This window comes from Gossypium hirsutum, chromosome A05, assembly GCF_007990345.1.
Source record: "Gossypium hirsutum isolate 1008001.06 chromosome A05, Gossypium_hirsutum_v2.1, whole genome shotgun sequence".
NCBI lineage: Eukaryota > Viridiplantae > Streptophyta > Magnoliopsida > Malvales > Malvaceae > Gossypium > Gossypium hirsutum.
The window spans coordinates 67,629,976-67,651,200 of NC_053428.1; the positions used below are offsets into that span (position 1 = coordinate 67,629,976).

The following is a 21,225-nucleotide window of genomic DNA, read 5'->3' on the forward strand; positions in this document are numbered from 1 at the left end:
CAAAAGTACAAAAATCATCAACAAAAGACATGGAAATCACTTACTTGTGAGTGCTTCAAGTTACTAAAAATTTTAAGCTTTCAAACCCCCTTTAATGACTGATTTTTGGTAGAGAAAGAAGATGAAAAAGGGATCATATCATCCTTCCTTTATTTATTTCTATTTTAGTAAAAAATAAGCCACCTAACTCACCAAATTTGAAAATTTTGTCTCCTCTTAGACACTATGGCCTGCTATGCTTTCTTTTAAGGGTCTAATTGCCCTTTAAAATCCCCCAAATTTGATTCTCTAATAAAATAACACCTTTAGCTGTAACACCCCTCGCCCATATCCCTCGCCGAAACAGGGTCTGAGGTGTTACCCGACTTAAACTGAATCAATCACACAAAAACCGTGCCGTAAAATTTCAATCAATTTAAAAGTTTACTTTTCACATGCAATTTGTCCCATATATGGGCTTACAAGACCTAAAACATATATCTGGGGTGGTTCGGGACTAAACGGGGAATTTAAGAAAACTCAGAAAATTCATACTTTAATTATTATAAACTCATCACGTAATACCATAGAACATACATGCATAATTAAAATGGGTTTACAACCCTATAATCAAAATAGGCCAACACATATGGTTAAAGCCATATCACAAACTCTAATATTTACACACCTATACATGCCATAGACTCAAAGTACTCAAAATCACTACACCAATAGCGTTAGCTCGATAGTGTGATAATATCTCCAGCGAACTCCAACCCAAGCAAACCTGGCAACCCTAGAGAACATGAGAAAGAAGGGGGGTAAGCTTTATGCTTAGTAAGTTCTTAAAAAAACAATTAGCAGCTCATTTACATGTTTTATCAATGTTTACAACATATACTCAAGTTCATGACAAGCTGACTTCCTGAGCAACAGTCACTAAATTATTTATAACTGGAGCTACGAAACTCAAAATCAAGTACCGTTAATTTTTCTTGAAAATAGACTCATATATCTTCCATCCATAAAAGTTTCAGAATTTTTGGTTTGGTCAATCAATACCATATTTTGCTTAAAGTTTTTCTTGTTTCACTATTTTACTATTCTGACCATTCTTCACTTTGAATCAGATTTCTCGTTGTACAGAATTCAAAACATGTTCTCGTTTATTTCATTTGAAACTAGACTCATTAATGAGTCTAAGCATATAGATTTTATTTTATAACCATCATTGTACAATTTACAATGATTTTCTAAAAACAAAACAGGGGACCTCGAAGTCATTTTGACTCTATCCCACGCCACTTCAAACATCTCATTATCGGCAATTCTTTTGCTTACACAGTTTCTTTTATAAGAAACTAGACTCATTAAGCTTTCATTACATAATTTATTCAGCCTCTAACTCAACTCCTACTATTTATGGTGATTTTCCAAAAATCATGTTACTGCTACTGTCCCAAACAGATTTATTACAATCTACTCTGTCACACATTCTTTACTTTCATATTATTTAAACATGTATATCATGTCATTCAAGATTGAACTTATATAACGTAGGCATTTAAAATGCTTCACCATCAACTTTAATTCAATCAAAATGAACAAAATATAATATCATATCCACATTTAATTTTCCATGATCATAATCACATATAACAATCATATACTTCCACATAACTTCACAAATTTACCGAATGTATCACGATCATATTTATTATTGTAACACTTATTCAAATATGCATCACTTTATACACTTATAATTCAATCCAAATCAAAATCGCATACGAGTACATAATACGTACCTGGCCCTCATAATGTAACATACATAATCAGGAGTAGTTTACTTCGAACATTCAAATTCATAATCTTATTCGAATAATCGGTGTTAAGCCTGCTAAGTTTAAACCCCGAATTCAATCACCAACACAAAGCCTACGGGACTTTAAGCCCGGATATAGTACCAGTACGAAGCCTGCAGGCCTTAAGTCCGGATATAGTACCAGCACGAAGCCTGCAGATCTTAAGTCCGGATACAATTCCAGCACGAAGCCTGCGGACCTTAAGTCCGGATACAATTCCAGCACGAAGCCTGCGGGATCTTTAAGCCCTGATATAATTCCAGCATATAGCCAGCGGGTCTTTAAGCCCGGATACACATCAAATATCATGAATATTTAATCATATATTAACACATCTCATTCAACATATCACATTAGTAGTCATTTGCTACATTCAGATATAAGCTCCATATGAACACCATTATTTACATTTCGGTTCAAAAGTCATACATAAATATCACATATCCATTTCACCATTCAAGCTTAACCCATAGTGACCATTCGACTATAAGTCATATACATAAATTATTTATCACACAACTTAATTCAAGTAGAACCAAAAGGTCACAATTCATCTAATATACACATATCAAGGCATCATCAATTATACACTAAAGGTGACTACTCAAAACTTACCTCAGATATATTTGAACGGTTGTGGAAAGGCTACTCTATTACTTTCTCTTTTCCCTTATCTGATTTTGATCCTCTTTGCTCTTAAGCTTAATTAAAACAAATAGATTTGTTTAATTACTCACTCAATTTTATTTCTTAATAGTCACATTTGACAATCATATATAACTTCAATATGTATCATATTTTATAAAATATGCCATGACTCGATTTCATGTTTATTTAATCTATATCTTATTCGCATACACAAGCAAAGATTCACATAACTTATCATGCTTCCTTATACATGAATTTAACCATATTCCCGAATGTCTCTATAAGCACAAGGTACATACATAAGCCATGTATATATATATACCTATTTATGACTATCACAATTTAATCATTTACTCATATTTATGCACAACCGCGTATACACATGCATATATATAATGCATGCTTTAATATCATATACTTTTATTTATTTTTCAAATTACACTATAGCTCCAAGACATATAGCTAACTCTGAATGTCAACTTATTAAACATTTACCACATTACCAATTGCCATTTATCATCAATGCCGCACACATAAATACATACATACTCATATGCATAAAATCTGTTTATGTTTAATCTATAACCCATTTGGCCTTAACTACTCAAACTTAGCTGTAATGGCCAATTTTTGGCCCAAACAAACCCAATTTTACAAAACCCACACCAGCCTAAAAATTAAACCAAACCCAATTTAGCCCAACAGACTAAAACCCTAAGCCCAGACCAAACCTAAACAATTTTCAGCAAAAAAGGGAGGAGAAGAACCCTAGCCGCCGCCCCACCTTGGCCCGCCACTACCAGTTGTCTGCCACCAGCACACCCACTTGCCTCCACCACTCTATACCTGCAAAAGAAGACAAAAAAGGACAGCAAAGAAAAACACCAAAAAATGAAATTCTTTGTATTTTTTTCTTTGGATTTTGGGCTATATAAAAGCCCTATGTTCATTGTAAGAAATGGGGGGATTTTGCTTTTTTTTTTTTGTGATTCAAGAGGGGATTTTTCTTTTTTTGAGATTCAAGAACAAAAAATCAGTATATCAATAGCAATAAAAAAGGTTCAAAGGTTTTCATTATATTCACTCAAATCGTAGTAAGAAATAAGGGATAGAATCAAAGGTTTATATTCTTTCCTTTTCATTTTTTTTATTTTTTTTATTTTCCGAATTTATTTATATATTCCAACTCTTTCTTGCTGAAAACAATATTTATATATATATATTAGATCTAAAAAAATATATATATAAAAAAGAATAAAAGAAAGTTACCTCTAGGCGATTTCCGATCACCGTGTATGGTGGCCGGCACGGCGGAGCCACGGTGGGGGTGGCCGGATCCTTAGGCCGGCTCTGAGTTCTCTATAGAGAGAAAACTCCTCTTTTTTTTTTCCTTTTTTTCTTTCCAAACTCAGAAAAATGAAATTTCAAAAAAAAATTTGACTTTTATAAGCCCTCGGTACGACGTCGTTTTGGGGCCAACACTCAACACCCAAAACGGCGTCGTTTCGCTTGACCCGCGCGAGACCCGACCTGTCAACCTCAGGATCTACGTGTTTTCATACGGAAGGGCTAATTGCACTTTTAGCCCTTCCGCCTTTTTTGCTTTTGAACTTTGTTTGTCTCTGCTTTTAATTTATGCCCAGGAATTTGATTTCTTTTCTAATTTGGTCCCCTTGAAGCTGCGCGTTTTGGGTCAAAGGGCTATTGTCCGTTTTAGTCCTTCCCGGTTATTTGCGTGTGTGAATTAATCCCCTCTTCTTTTATTTATTACGGATTTGCCCCAAAATATTGTTCTCAGATTCGATTATGTCCTTCCTATTATTTTTATTGTTTCTGTTTACCTTATTTATATTATTATGTTTGCATTTATCTCTTATTTTATTCTAATACTAGTATTATTAGCACTTCTATTGTTTTTACTATTAATTAATGTATGTTTATTATATATGTACGTATGTACATTTCTATATATAAGTATTATTTTTATTACTTCATTTTAATATTACTATTATATCATATTTACTTTCTGCATATTATTATTATTATTATTATTATTATTATATATTAGTGTATATTTTTATGTACATATATGTATATATATACTTTTATATATAGTATTGTTTTTTTAAATTTAATATTTTTATTTGCTCTTTGTATTTCTATATTATTATTATTATTATTATTATTATTATTATTATATAGTAGTGTGTATTTGCATTATATGTATATATATATTGATATATAGTATTATTTTTGTTTACTTTACTTTAATATTATTATTACCATTATCATCCTTATTGTAATTACTATTACCATTGTATTATGTTTTTTTAATACTATTTTAAATACCATGCATGTTGTGTACATTCTTAATACTATATTATGTACATATTTTTCAATACCACATATATTTTTATTATTATTTCTATTATTACGTATATATTTCAATACATGCATGTATGTATTTATGTATTGTTATTATTAGTTACTATTGTATATATATCACTGTTTTCAATAAATATTATTTTTTTAATCTAGTACTATGCATTTTACATATATATGTTCCCCATTATTTCATATTTACATTATACTATTATTATTCCTGTTATTATTATTATCGTTAGTTATCATTGTCAGCTCCATTTTACCATGTTCTATTTATTTCTATTTATTAACTTATGCATTCGACCATTGCATTTTCTTCATGTATTTGTTTATATTACTAAACCTTGTTTTTATCTTCTTATAATTGCCCATATCATTGTTATTAACACTGCCGCACTTATTATTGCGTATTAGCACCATAATTTGCTTTCGTGTTTTACTATAAATCACGTTATATTTTTAATCAATACATTAAAAAATTTCTTTCATAAAAGTAATATTCCGTATTTGGTAATTCGAAACAATCGTGCCCTAACTTACTGGGTTTCGACTTCTTCTCATTTTACCTAAATAATGGAGTATTCTTTTTAATCAATATGAGTTAAAAAAATGCTTATTCTCGGAGATACGAAGTGTTGTGCCCTAACTTACTAGGTATGATATTTTGTCACCTCGAAATAAGAATTTGTTTTAAAATAAAGGCAATATTCGATTTTGAGAATTCGAGAAAACGTGCCCTAACTTACTAGGTTTCGATTTTTCTCGTTTATTCTAAATAATCGAATACCCTTTTTATAAATTAAAATACACAAATTTCATAAAAGGCAAGCTCGTTCTCGAAAATTCAAGATGTCGTGTCCTAACTTATTGGGTGTGACATTTCATATTTTGAGACGAGAAGGTCTTTAACACTCGAGCATTTTCATAAAGAGGGATCGTATTTCAAAATTTATTTTAAATCTTTTCAATTTTCGATATTAAGGCATTAATTAATCAATTAGGTACCAATTTTGGGCGTTACGAGGGTGCTAATCCTTCCTCGTACGTAACCGACTCCCGAACCTATTTTATTGATTTACGTGGACCAAAATCGTTGTTTAAATAAATCAAACCATTTATTAAAAAAATCACTTTTACAAGGTGATCCAATCACACCTAAAAAGATTGGTAGCGACTCCCAATTTTCGTTTCCATTTTCAAAACCAAAGTCGATCCCCGTTTTTTTCAAAAAAATGGTTACGACATTAGCCTTCATATTTAATTCCATTTTATGACCGAATGTAACAAATTCATATAGGTTTTACCTATGCCAAACAATGACCGAACCATTTAATCATGCTTATGGCCGATTATCATATTAACACGAGACACACAAACATCAATATCCAAGTATGCTAATATATCACACCATCAACTAAATCATACAAATAGAAACATAAAATTCATTTGACCTATTATACTTTCATGTGCACATTTTTAACCATATAGCCAACACCTTAATAAACAATTTAAATACATATCACCTACCAATTCACATCTCTAAAATCCCCGATACAATCATTTTTTTATCATAGCCGAATGCCACAAAAGGCATCCAAAATCTCAAATCACTTTATATAATCCATTCGGCCATTTCAAATTAGATACACAAAATTTTATTTTTATTTTTCAAAAACTATCAAACCCGAATCAATATAACATTAAACTCCATATTAATCCACCCTTAGTACATTCGGCCATAACATAGGCACATATACATTTAACTTGATTTCTTCATGAAAAATAAAGGCTATAACCGAATAGTCTTTAACCATTTAAAACTACAAAGCACAAATTATAACTTCAATTTACAAGCTTATATCATAAGAATTTCTCCATTATAATTTTCAAAGTATATTCGGCTATAACACAAGCACACTTAATTTTTACATTTACAAATTCAAACTTTTTTTTTAAAACTTAACATACTTTTATAATTTCAACCGAATAGAGTACTTTTATTAATTCAAAACAAAACATCAAAGTATCATTTCTAAATGAAAAATCCTCTCATGACCGATTGCTCCCATAGCTACCAAAATGAAAATTTGCACATGGGTTATGGAGGAACTAAGAAACTATCCTAAAATACACAAGTAATTTCTTTCAAAACACTTTAAACATACCTCCAATTAAAATCACCAAGGCCAAATATCAAAGAGCCCTTTTGTTCTACCTTCGATTTTGAGCTTGCTCCATTGCCGAAATCCTCAAAGTATATTTCTTCATTCTTTCTCCAACATTCGGCAAGAACAAGGCAAGGATGTATGGCCTTCTTCTTCTTCTTCTTTTTTTATTAATCACACCCATTAACTATTATAATATTAATATGTAAGGCATATATAGCTATTCTACCATCACCATGGTCGACCACTTACTTAAAAATGGGGAATTTAAGATGCAAATCCCCTTATTTTAAGCCATGCAATATTTGACCACTACACTTCAACCTATCACAATTTCAATGTTTTCACATAAGTCCTTTTTAATTAATTTCACATTTAAAAGAAAAAATCAAAGTATGAAATTTTCACACATACACTTTCACTTATAATAGGCATAGAATATAACGTTTAATTATTCTTGTGACTCGATTTTGTGGTCCCGAAACCACTTCCCGACTAGAGTCAAATTAGGGCTGTCACATTTGCTATCAAATTAGGACTTTTACACTTTATGCGATTTAGTCCTTTTTTTGCAATTGGGCTCACAAACGTCAAAATTAACTCACCAAATTTTTCGTACACTAATATAAACATGCAATGATTCCAAAATAATGATAAAATATTTTAATCTAATCCAGATTTGTGGTCCCGAGACCACTATTCTAACTAGCCCTCAAAATCGGGTTGTTACAGATAGATTCGACCTCTCCTTTATGCTTTGAGTAACATGGACGTCTGTCTGTCAGGATACAACAATAAAGAACCATAGTAGTAGCACAACAACAGTGATCAATCGAACACAATCTTGCCTTTCACTATCACCAGGAGAAATGAATTTAGAAGAAATTTTTGATATTGATGGGTTTTGATGATGTGTTTTTAAAATCTCCTAACTTGGCTTTATATAGAGGAGAGAAAATGAATGAAGAGATTTAGATCGATTCATAAAAAGTTCTGTTAAAAAATTAATAGATATAAGTGAATAAAGACAATAAATGAAAAAAATACAATATTAAACCAAGAGATACAATTGTTCAAAAGATATAACTATTCAAAAGATACAACTGTATATCAATACAAGAATAAAGAACCAACATAGACTAGTGCATTGCCAACATCAAATTAAAAACTCTTAAAGGGATAAAAATGCAAAGCACCTTTTCCTCCTATGCAAGCTGCAGAAACTAATTTAAACATTTTTTTCAAACGGTCAAATGAAACAATTTTTTTCAAATTCGTATGCAAATTTTCAACTACTTGACAATTTTTTTTCCTTTGGATCCCCATCACGACATTTGTTTTCACATTTGCTTGAGTTAGAAACATTTCAAATTCATAATCATCTTCCTCATTGTGTTAAAATGTAAAATCGAAGAAGGATGAATTTAATCAAATTATTAAATACTTAGGTAAAATCTCAAATCACATTTTGCCTTTACACCTTAATTATACAAGGCCAAAAGAATAATTTAGAAAGAAAAAAAAGTTCAATCTTTTTCTCAAATCAAATTTGTAGAGCATGATTCAAAACGCCTAGGTGGCCATGTAAATGCATAACTTCAAGAATTTAAAGCTTTATTTGTTTCACTAAAAACAACTTTTAAAAAATTATTTTGGGAAAATGACTTACTTTTCTACAAAAGTTAATACTTTCTGGTGTTTGGATGAATCTATATAAAATATTTTTTATTATTTGGTAGATTTCTTGAAAGTATTTTATAAAAATTGTTTTCAATAAAACAAATATAGATTTGAGATTTTCTTATCTTTTCATTGTTTAATTGAGTTTATTTTATGTCTATAAATTTATATTTAACATTATTTTTTACAAAACAAACGGGGCATAAATATATTTGATATAAAATATTATAGTGCAATTTTCTTTTAATAATCGAAATTTATTTTATAATAAGTAAATATTTTGTAATAATCAATGTCATATATAAAATTTAATAATAAATTATGCTTAAGTACTAAAACTTAATTTAAATTACATATAATACATATATGAGAGTATATATTGACACATTAGAGTTGTAAGAGATAAATGAAGCTAAGCATTATTTAAAAAAATACTCATATTTATATAATTAAAATATTTATATTTTTATAATAGGTTAAAATATGTCATAAGTCCTTGTACTCTCCATAAATTTGAAATTTAGTCAATATATTTTTATTTTTGCGTTAGTCCAACTTTTTTTATATCAAAGTTTAGGTTCAGTGTTAAATTCAGGTTCATTATAATTAAATAAATAATTATTTAAATTAAATGGAAAAAATTAAATTTTTAAAAATTTTATTTATTTAGTTAACTATTTATTTTAAATATAAATTTTAAAATATTAACTTAAAAATATGTTTATTAATTGAAGTTTAGTATATGCTAATAATTAAAATAAATACTAAAATAAATAATATAAATAGTATATAAATTAATAAATAAAAATATTTAATCTAAATAAAATGGAAATATAACTTTTTTTAATTTCTATTTATCTAATTAAACATTTACCTAATTTTTAAAACTTATATTTATGTAATTAATATTTATTTTAAACATAAAATTAACTTAAAAAATTATTTATAGATAATATGTAATTAAATAAATTTTTTATTTAATTTAAACTAACTGAATATTTATTTTTCAGATTCTTGTATATACAATTAAGTTTTTATTTTAAACATAAACATTTATAATTTAATTGATGATAAAAAAACCTAAATATATATATAAATTATAATATTAGAATTGAATTGATACCATACAAATTTCCTTAATATAATTATCCAATTTTATAATTTAAATTTAAATTTATAAAAATAATTATTCTATTACATAATAATTAACGTCATGGAAATCTATTTGTTTATTTAAATTAAATTAGTCTTCGAAATCACTTGCGTTCCAAATGAATATACACATTTATATTTTTATTATTTTTGTACAATATTAAAGAAATATGTATGTAAAATATTTAAAAGATGAACATAGTGTAGATCTTTACTTTTGATAATTTTTTACCACCATTCTCATCATCTTTGATCAACAGTAAATTTTTAATGCAATTAATTATTTTAAAATTACAAATTACTTAATCAGTAATACTAAATTAAACATTTGTATAAAATTATAATTATAATACTAATAAAAAATAGTATAAAGAAAAATTAAAATTAATAAGAACAAACAATTATAAAGTGGAGGTTTCATATTAAACAATGATAGGAAAAAGTGAATACTAGTGAGTTTAAAACAAATTTAATATAATATGCATAATAAATTAATTGTCATCAGTTAATAATACTTCATTTAGTATATTAATCGTAGCTTTATAATCGAAGTAGGGGAGGTTCGAATTATAGTTTTAGTTGCAAAAATTTTCAACTCAATTACGTCGGAGATTTGAACTTGTTGCATTGTTTGTACTGAGGAAGTAACCAATTTTGAGAAATGAGAAGTTTTAATCAAAACTATAGAAAGTTATGTGTCTTTATTTAATCAGTTAATATGTCATGTCAATAATTCGATATTGAAACATATAAAATTTTAATGCAATTATTTTATGGGAATAAATTATATTAAAATGATTTTAAAAATTTAATTTTCATGTACCAATAATAAAATGCTACATCATATTTTTAAAGATGTAAAAGTTTTATTATACATTTATTTATATTTAATATCTTCTCTAATTTATATTTAATTACTTAATAAATTTAAAATTTAATAAATAATATAATTTTTAAATCATTTTAGTTTTTTTTAAAAATTTAATCGTCATTTATTTCCTTGCTTTCAAATCATTTTTTAATTCTTTTAATTTCTAGGGAGGTAATTTTTCTTTGTTTTTATTTTTCTATTTCTATTTTTTAAAATTTTTAATCAATTTTCAAAATTTGATAAAACCATCTATGGTTGTTATAATTTTTCAAAATTTAATTTGTTACTAGTGTTTTTTAGATTTTTAATGGTTGATTTTAGGTTTTATTTTCTGCTTATGATTTTTATCAATTTTTTAATTTTTAATTATTGATTTAAACACTTAAAATTTTACTTAGTTTTGGTTATTTTTTTTCCAACATATAGTTTAATATTTTCCTCAAAATTTTAATTATTTTAATTAAAATTAAATTAAATTAAAGACAATATCATGAGTGATTGAGTGTAAAATAATATTTAAATATCTTTAAATATTGATTATGTATATATATTAAGATTATCTTAAAATAAATTATTCGTGATTAAATTAAAAAAAGTTGAAAGCGACGAAAATGGACAAAATCTATTTTAAATAACCTCACGAGAAGGAAAAAGAATTAATGCAACATTTCCCCGCCAAACACCTCCTTATTTCACAACGTCCACAATCCCACCCTCCGCAGAATAATTGAACACATTGATGATCCGGTTCTCACAGGGGGAAAAGGAAAAGCAAAAAAGAATACTGAAAAATAATCTAAAAAAGGAGAGAAAATGGTTGTGACGATGACAGCGACGGCGAGTGACGTTGCGTATGGAGATGGGAGCGAGACGAGGACGTGCGTGGTGCTCGGAGGTCGAGGATTCTTAGGGAGATCGCTCGTCACTAGGTTGCTGCGACTCGGAGGCTGGATCGTCCGTGTCGCCGATTCATCTTCTCACTCGCTGCAAGTCGATCCTTCCTCCGCTTCCGATTCTATCCTCTTCGCTGCTCTTTCTTCCGGTCAAGCCTCTTTTTGCCATGTTGACGTTCGCGATACATCTCAAATCATCAAAGGTAAAAAGAAATTCTTCTTATATTAATATTAGGATAGATAAAAGCATAAATTTACGATCAATATACCTATATATACCTCTTTGTATACCAGCATTTCGGATATATGCATTTTGGTTACCGGAGAAATGCCAGAGAATAAAAGCTGATGAATTTAAGTTAGTTTAGCTGATAATCAACTTTGGCCAAGCATTTTTATTTGAATTTACTTGAATTTTGATAAGGTTTTGTTGATTGTTGCCTTTTGGTTTCTATAGTGGAACATCAAATTCATAGTTATTAAAAATGAACAAATGACTAAAAACTAATGACAATGATTCTTATAACATAATTAATCCAAGCTAATATGTTTTATCATCGAAACAAAATCATATTCATTATAATATTCAAAAATGCGTTTTGATTTGGAATTTCATTACTTTTTGGATTTTCCTTTTGAAATGAAAAGAATCTTGCAAAAGCAATAACTAATGATCTGTTTAGTTGGTTCTTTTGCTTCTTGTTATTTGTCCTCTTGTTTTCAGTTAAATTTTTATTTTTACTTTTTATTGAGAAAATAAAATAGTTTCAAATTTCCCTTTGTTAATTGAAATGGAGACTTTTTTTGGTCACTTTCTTTCTATATATAAAAAAAAAAGATAGAAAATTTTAAAATGATTTCTTTTTCTCAAAGGTTAATATTCCAGATGGTTTTAGTTTTAGATGGAAAGAAAGTAATATTAAGGTCTCTGACACGGATATTTGGTTTCTGAGAAACCATGGTAAAATTTGAGAATTGAAATGTGAAAATCTAGAGTTATTCAATCTTTCTGTTTATTTTTTCTTACTTCACAATGTAACCAAAACAACTGATGATTTGTAGAATGCACCGGTTTCAGTTTGGTTGCTAGAAAATCAGATAACTGAAAATGATATCCGAATTCTCTCTGTTAAGAAGCTGAACTGTTTATTGAGACAGGGAGGAAATAAATTGAATTATATGTTACATTTTTATTCTCATTCCAAGTTTTAAAATTTCCCGCAACATTAAAAATATGTTCGAGAAATTGACTCTGTTTTCAATTTACCCTCTTGCAGTAACTAAAGGTGCAGATGTTGTATTTTACATTGAAAGGACTGATATAGACACACATGATTTCTATAATTGCTACATGATTATTGTTCAGGGTAATGGATTCCCCCCCCCCCTCTCCCCCGCCCCTCCTACCAGTTGGTGTTTTGTTGATGTATGATTGTATACTATATTTTTAAAAGGGTACCCTTGGGTTGATAATATTTTCAGGTGCAAAAAATGTCATTAATTCTTGCCAAGAATGTAAAGTTAGACGACTCATATACAACAGTTCTGCAGACGTTGTTTTTGACGGTTCACAGGATAAACTTATTTGGGATGAATCCTTCTCTTGCCCGGGGAAAGTATGTTTCTTGTTGCTGCATTCTGATGAAACATTTTGGATTTGAGTTACCTTTTTTTGTTTGCTAATTATCCTCTCTTTTGTTGATGCACCAACACAGTTTCCGGATGTTCTGATTGACCTTAAGTTTCAAGCGGAAGGACTAATCAGGTTAGCTAACAATATTGATGGTCTTGTAACATGTGTACTTCGCCCTAGCAATGCATTTGGACCTGGTGACACATGGTTTGTGCCTTTGCTAGTGAATCTAGCCAAGTCTGGTTTGGGAAAGGTTTGTGAACTGTCTCAATATCACTTTACTGATAACTTAGTTCTCCAGAAATTTCCTGATGTTATCTATCATATCATAACAGAAGTATATTTCTACACTGATAATCAAAATAAATGCTGAAAGTGAAATACGGCAACGTACCTTTAAGAACCTTTTCATTTTTAGCCCTAATTTCCCATCTTTTGATTGATCTCATGTGAGATCGTTGGTTGTTAAGCATACTGGATTTTTTATGCTTTTTGGTAATGTGCAGTCGACTTTCTGTTTAAATGTTCTGTTATGTCCTTTATTATTTTGGAAAATTATTGCCTATTTTATCTTATCGTGGAACATGGAATACTTCTGTTTAATCCTTTTTAGAGTAACAGGGTTTCTCATTTCAGTTTATTACAGGAAGTGGTGAAAATATGTCTGACTTTACCTATGCGGAGAACATTGCTCATGCTCATATCTGTGCAGCAGAAACTCTAGATTCTCGGATAGTCTCTGTGGCTGGAAAGGTACTCCTTAAGAGTGTTCTTAGTATGTAAAACTCTCTTGTACTTAATTTATTTTGAATTATGTATAAGGGAGGTGTTCTCAATGTGTAGGCCTTTTTTATCACGAATCTCAAGCCTATGATGTTCTGGGAATTTGTGTCTCTCATACTTGAAGGCTTAGGGTATCAAAGGTAAAGTGTGCTGATTTTTGTATGTGTGGAAGTCATCTATATAATACTGATTCGCAGTAGGCTGCTATGCTGTAGCTATATCAATCTAATATGGCATGTAATAAGATTTACTTGCCTTAATAAGACTGTTTAAATGGTGTAAATTTCAAGCAGTGACACAGCATAGCCACTGAACTCCTCTCTACATTTACCAAACTAAAAGAGGTAATGATGGGCCAGAGAAGAGAATAAAGAAACTGCAAATGCTGCAAACCCTTATTCTTTGTTTTGTTCTTTGAATTTCAAAATTAGCTGTTTATATTCATCTGCAGATAATGCTGCTAACAAGGATCTTAACATAGGAACGGTTTTTCTTGCTTGTTTGGCAGTTGATTCCCAATGTTATAGTACATATTTGTTATATTTTTTATCATCATGTTAACTGCCTTCTCTTAACTCTCATTTTCTTTTAGTTGACAATTTACGTGAATTTGCCTTTGTACCAGATTGGTTGTTAATTGCATTGCAGACCATTCATAAAAATTCCCACTTGGATTGTTGCCTATGTTCTCTCACTTCTTCAACGTATACATGAGGAATCACACTTCAGAATTGATAAATATTCACCTCACTCCATTGTTCAATTAGCTTCACGTACCACAACTTTTGACTGCTCAGAGGCTCAAAAGCATCTGGGATATTCACCCATTATCTACCTAGAAGTAAGTTTTTGCCGTCTTCCTTGCATGTAAATGCATTCCTTTCTACTATATGAAATTCCCATTATCCATTCTTCTTTACTTGTTGTCTACATAGAAGTAAATTTCTGCAGTCCTTCTTTGTATGTAAATGCATTCCTTTCTGCTATGTAAGTTTCCCATAAGCTGTCCTACTAGAAGTAAGTTTCCATTGTCTTTCTCTGTATTAAATGCATTTGTTTCTTCTCCATAATGTTCCCATTATATGTTCTTTATCGGTCATTTGCCTAGAAATAAAGGTTTCATTGCCTTTATAATCTTTATAGAGTAGGAGTTCTCCTTGTGTCTACTTCTAAAGCATTGACCCGATTATAACTCATCAGTCGATGCGTACAGTCAATTAAACATTCTTCGAGTTCAGTTTGCTTGTTTCCTGGCAAGTTGTAATGTAGACAGGTAACAATGACAGACGGACTGATGAACATCTAGATGGAAAGTTAAATACAGTGAGGTTAATTCTGCTTATTTATTTGAATGGAAATGATTGGATAACTGGGATTTGGTATCCTTGATGCTTTTCCATATTTAAAAGTTCGAGGAAATTGAAGAATAGAAAATGGTTGTTGGTCCCAAGATTTTCTTGTGGAATCTAATAATTGCTTTTTCCTTCGTGTCTTTACCCTTTTCCTTCCGTAAGTATATAAGTTGAAAGACAATTACATTCTCTATTATGCTTTTTTTCCCATTCATTTGGCCCACACTTGTTGGCGTGGACTTTGCATGATGTTTAAAAACGACATATATTGAAATGGAAATCTTTCTTAAAGTAGCCCTCGATACTCGTGAGATCATTGCCTAATAATAATTACAATGAAAATGATTTCAAAGGGAAGTATTTTGAGGATCAAATTTCACGAGATGATTGTCAAAAGTTATATGCAATAGACACAACTAATTACCAAGGTTAAACACAATATCATCTCTATCCAAACACTCTAACAACAATGACATAAATGATTAGAACAAATTAAGAAATCTAACTAATGTTTCCTTGCAATCAACTTCTAGGTGAAGCTTTGAGGTAGTGATTGGACCTCCACCCATGAACTTAACTATGTAATTGTAGCTTCTCTAGACTACTCAATGCATTGATAACCTCAGATCATAGGCACCTAATTGCAACTCTCACTTGTAATTAGGCTCTCAACTAAGCTATTAGATTAGTCTCACATTGTAGACTTGATCTCCCTAGAGTAGTTAGGCTAAATCTTCTCAAATTCCTTACCTAATCGTAGCTCTCACTTTCAGACTACACAATTGTTACCTTTCTCGACACTAGCAAGGCAATTAACTAGTTTAGTCTCTTAAGGGCATATCTCTTTTATGCCTTAATGAATTATGCTAAATCTATTGTCAATCAACTCAATAATAGTAAGATCAACTAGTTAATTAACATCAAGATCTAACAAAATCATTTGAAAAACATGATCAAACCATAGATCTCGGCATTGCCCGATCAAAATTAATCACAACCAACTCATCATTAGATCAAAATTTGAAAATTAAATCATTCATGCATAAAACAAGTGGGAAATCAAAATAAAAGTTTAGAAAATTCTCATTGATCAAGTGAGGAAATCCAAATTCAGCTTTGTCTCTTCATTTAATTCAATAATCTACGTCCATCTTCAATTGATTACAAAAGAAAAAAAAATCTAATCTAAGAAATCACAAAGAAAATAACCCAAGGACAATGAATCTAAGAAAAGCTAAAGAAATTGAGAGAGGAGATTTAGTTACTTCTCTTTCCAAATCTTAGATTTGAAAAACTAACTAAAAGTTAAAAAATTCTAATCTTTTTAGTTTGATCAACAAATTTAGTATTTATAGGTGAAAAATCGAAAACATGTGAAAGGACTAAAATGCCTTTACATTGAAACAAAAAATTAGCAACATTCCTGCTTTAAGAAGTGAGGCCTCGTCGATGTTGTAATGTCAAACATGGTTTTGTGTAAAGATTAAATAAGCATTCCAACATTGTCTGTGGCATCCAAATGTCAAGCAAGGCTTCCTCTTCAGTGTTTGAATGGCGGTCCCTAACATTTGAACCTCACCCTTGTTTCACGGGGTTTAGAACTTTAGTCTTGTGTTCCGTGCGGCCTTAGGCGAGCCTTTCTTGCAAACACGCCTAAGTCAACCTAACCACTAACAAAGTAAAGATTCACAAAGAATTCCTTCAATACACCAATTTGTATGGCAGAAGCAACTTAGCTAAAAGAAAGCACAAAAGAATAAAAAGCCACAGAAAATAATGCAGGAGAGGTGTTTGAGTAAATACTCTCAAAGAATTTTGTTACTTTTAAGAATTCAAAATACAACGGATAATTTACAAGTGAGGGGAGACTCTTTATTTATAGTTGAGCTCCCCAAAACCGATGATCTAGATCAAGTTATATTGATGGACGAGAGTAGCATATCCCTTGAATATAGGGATTTACAAGATTACATAATCAAATCAAATCTTATAAGATATGATTCCTTTTAATCTTCTAAGATTAGTTCTCATATTTACCAAGGTAGCCTATCTTTCCAAATCTGCATCATTAGGCCACCTAGGTTTCAATCTGATAGGCTTCTCCAATAGCTCTTTAAGTTGGGCCAGTTCTCATGGGCTAAATGATCTTCATCTAATTGATAGACCTCCATGGGATGCATCTGGTGTGATGGTTACGGACTTTTCACTTTGGCCCGTGACACTTGCATATTTATTATAGCCTTCAAGTGTGTGAGGATGGCTTCTTAATTCCAGGTATGGTATCCTTGTAACACCCTTATACCCGATCGATCTCTGAGTCAAGTTCTAGGGATGTCACATTTGGTGCTAGAGTAACCCTTGCCAAAAACTATTAAATTGAATCCTTTTTTCATATCGTATTTTAATCTTTTTAATGTGTTATTATCATATTACAATTATAATGAACAAGACCAAATAAATTTTTCTAACAATTTTGCATTTAAAATAATATTTTAAAGTGAAATAAGAGTCATTATGAACAATAGGGTAAACTGTCATGTCCCAGGGCCGTGTGGATCTTGGGAACTATATGGTTCCAAAAATATTTGCTTCTAGTATTTACACGGCCCTGTCATCAGCCCGTATCTGTCACACAGGCGTATGGTTGTCCCGTGTGGATTTCGAGAACCATGTCCATTTTTGAAAATTAAGGGTTAATTTGCCAAATTAGTCCACCAATTTTACCTAGTTTAACCCTTGTTCAATTCTCAAATTTTAAGCCAATTCAATTCACATATAAATCATAATTATACGTTTTCAATCCCAAAAACTTATAATTTAGCATGTTAGTTATAAACTAGTAAACTTACCATAAGATTTAAACAAGTATCAAGCATTACCCTTAAGTCCCTCAAGCTTTTTAACCTTTAAACATACTTAGGTACATGCCATTCACCAAAATAAAATAGAGGAGAAATTTTAATCTTTTCTTCCGTATCGCTGATGTGATTAGATGTTTTTGCTTTCTAACTTCTTTGCCTTAATTCTTCACCTACGCGTATAAGACACGTGTTAAGCTATTGCTAGCTTAGTAAGTATAACTAGAGATTTAGTTAACATTTCTATTTATCATAAAACTTAATTACTTATTATTATTTTACACAAAATCATTTAACGACCTGTTTTTATCAATAACTTGTAATTCTCCACTTCATTGTCACTTCTTTTCATCTATTGCTATTATTTATCGAATTTATAGTTAGATCCCCTTCAACACATTTAAATATTTTACCTTATAACAAAAGAAGTCTTTTACCTTTTAGCAAAGGCCTAATAGACTAAATCGAATGCATAGGATATATGGAACATAACGGGGCACCGCCAAAGTGGGTAAACAGAGAGCGCGCTAATATTCCATTAATGGCATGCTGTCTATATCCCACTAGTTCTTATCTCGTCAATTTAAGCAAATATACTAGAATCCATTACATGTTCACATTTCATAATATAACTCAATACTTTTCATGTACTTCAATTTAGTCCTTGTACAATTCATATAAATTACTTTTACTTTCAATTATACATGTAACATACTTCATCCTTTAATAATATTTCCATAATTCACTACAATTCTCTTATCATACTTTTTACATGTCACTTTCACACATATTGCAATTTAGTCTTTTACTTTCTCATAATTCATCAAATACATTCTCAACATTACCATATCATTCTACATATCAATCCTATACATATATCATTTTATATACTCATTTATTTATAATAATTATAATTCTATCAACTTTTGCATTTTTTATACGCTTTAGTACTTTTACTTCTAATCTTTTTCTTACTTTTCTTTTATTTCCTTTATTACACATTACTTAGTAAATAGAACCAATTCATTATTTCCTTATACTTAATCATATACATATCTTTATTCTTTATTTATAACATGCAATCTTATAATTAATCATCAAATTAAAGCTTATATTCATCTAACTTAATTTAGTAATTTTACCACATATCTAAAAGAAATAAAACTCTAGTTATACTTACAATTCAAAGCTTGATATCAAACTTTCTTCTCCTCTTTCCTTTAGCCCTTCCTTTGCTTTAGTCATTCACTTGTTTATCACTTCTATTCACTTTTTCTTCATTTTCCATACCAAAACATACAATATTTATACATTAGAATCATACACACATGTCATAATCTATGTTATTCAATTAAAACTAACATTTATTTCATGAAAAGTTTATCATACTTACCTCAATCACATTTATTCAATACTAATCCCTACTTTTCTCTCGTCCAAGGCAATTAAGGTTGAGCTTCTCATATAATTTTGAATGTTCACTACAGTTCTCTATTGGTTTCACTAACTAATCTTGAAAGAAATTAAGAACTTAACTTAATTGACTTAGAAATGGAGAAAATGGCTTAATTGAAAGAAAATCAAAAGTTGGGGTTGGAGGCTTGGAGGGTAACATGAGTGGCCTTTAAAGATGGGAGAGATTTTCCTTTCAATCTTTCTCCATTTCTCTAGTTATTTCTATAAAAATATCTATCAAATATTATGAAATCAATTATTTACATTTTGACCCTCTAATCATTATTTAACATAATTTAGTTCATAATCATTACTCTCCATATTTATCTAATTTACTTAATTACCATTTTGCCCTTTAACTTTTCCTATAAGACCATTCATGAGTCATGTTTCCTTTTTGTAACACCCCGAACCCGAAACCGACACCGGAGTCGAACACGAGGTGTTAACTGACTTTAACCCCTTATAAAATTTATTTTCCAGACACTGCCCAATCTGTGTACTAGTCGTTTTAAAAATCATATCTTGAGTTTCGTAACTCGAAAATCAGTTTCGTAATTTTTCCCAGAAACTAGACTCATGTTCCCATCTATGTATTTTTTTCTAGAATTTTTGGTCGGGCCAATTAGTACAGTTTATTAGTCAAAGTCTCCCAAGTTGCAGGGGTCGACTACACTGACCTTTGCCCATTACGACTTGGATATCTCCCTGCACGGGGCTTCAATACTGATGCCGTTTGTTTCTATGAAAACTAGACTCAGAGAGGAATCTGTACATATATGGTACGACCCCTAATTATCTCTGGTTAATTTATAATGAATTTCCAAAGTCGGAGCAGGGAATCCAGAAACCGTTCTGGCCCTGTCCCACAAAAATCTGATTATCTCTTAATATACTGCCCATATGATCTTTTCGTTACTTCCTCATGAAAACAGACTCATCGAGCTTCGATTACATAATTTATTCATCAATTAATTCCACTCCTACTATTTTTAGTGATTTTTCAATCTCATGACACTGCTGCTGCCAGCATCTGTTACGAAGGTAACTAGGTCCATTTCATGCCTACCCTTGATCCAACTCAATCGAACATTCGTGCCATTTTCGCATGGCTTAAAGTTTACATGCCAAAGTTCAAACACAACGTAATAGCTTATACATGCCAAAATGTTCTTCTAAGCCAACTAAGAAGAAAGTACCAAAACTTGCTATCCGGTGTGATGACTTCGATGACGGCCTGACCCCGCAAAAATAGATGAGTCCAAGCAACCTATAATGGGTGACAAGGAAACACCGAGTGAGTTTATAACTCAGTAAGTCATAAGCAATGCACTACCATCCATCAATAACATTATCACAAGAGGAAACAAAATGGAACGAGACAATTTACTCCATCCATACCGAACCATACCATAGTTCCTCCAACCTATCGATTCAATTTCATATCAATTCATGCATTCACATTCCATATACTTATCAATAGGACATTGAAGCATTTTCATAAATCAA

General features: G+C 30.3%; 1 protein-coding gene across 1 annotated transcript in view; it reads left to right on the forward strand.

Moving 5' to 3' along the window:
- Nucleotides 1-11,408: 11,408 nt before the first annotated feature.
- The window catches only part of LOC107957226 (3beta-hydroxysteroid-dehydrogenase/decarboxylase), a 29,506-nt gene continuing 19,689 nt past the window's right edge, over nt 11,409-21,225 (forward strand). The window contains exons 1-7 of the mRNA XM_016892683.2: nt 11,409-11,838; nt 12,913-13,002; nt 13,118-13,251; nt 13,351-13,521; nt 13,905-14,021; nt 14,112-14,191; nt 14,700-14,892. Coding sequence (XP_016748172.1) covers nt 11,556-11,838; nt 12,913-13,002; nt 13,118-13,251; nt 13,351-13,521; nt 13,905-14,021; nt 14,112-14,191; nt 14,700-14,892 — 1,068 coding nt within the window. The 5' untranslated portion in view covers nt 11,409-11,555. The remainder of the gene's footprint in view (nt 11,839-12,912; nt 13,003-13,117; nt 13,252-13,350; nt 13,522-13,904; nt 14,022-14,111; nt 14,192-14,699; nt 14,893-21,225) is intronic.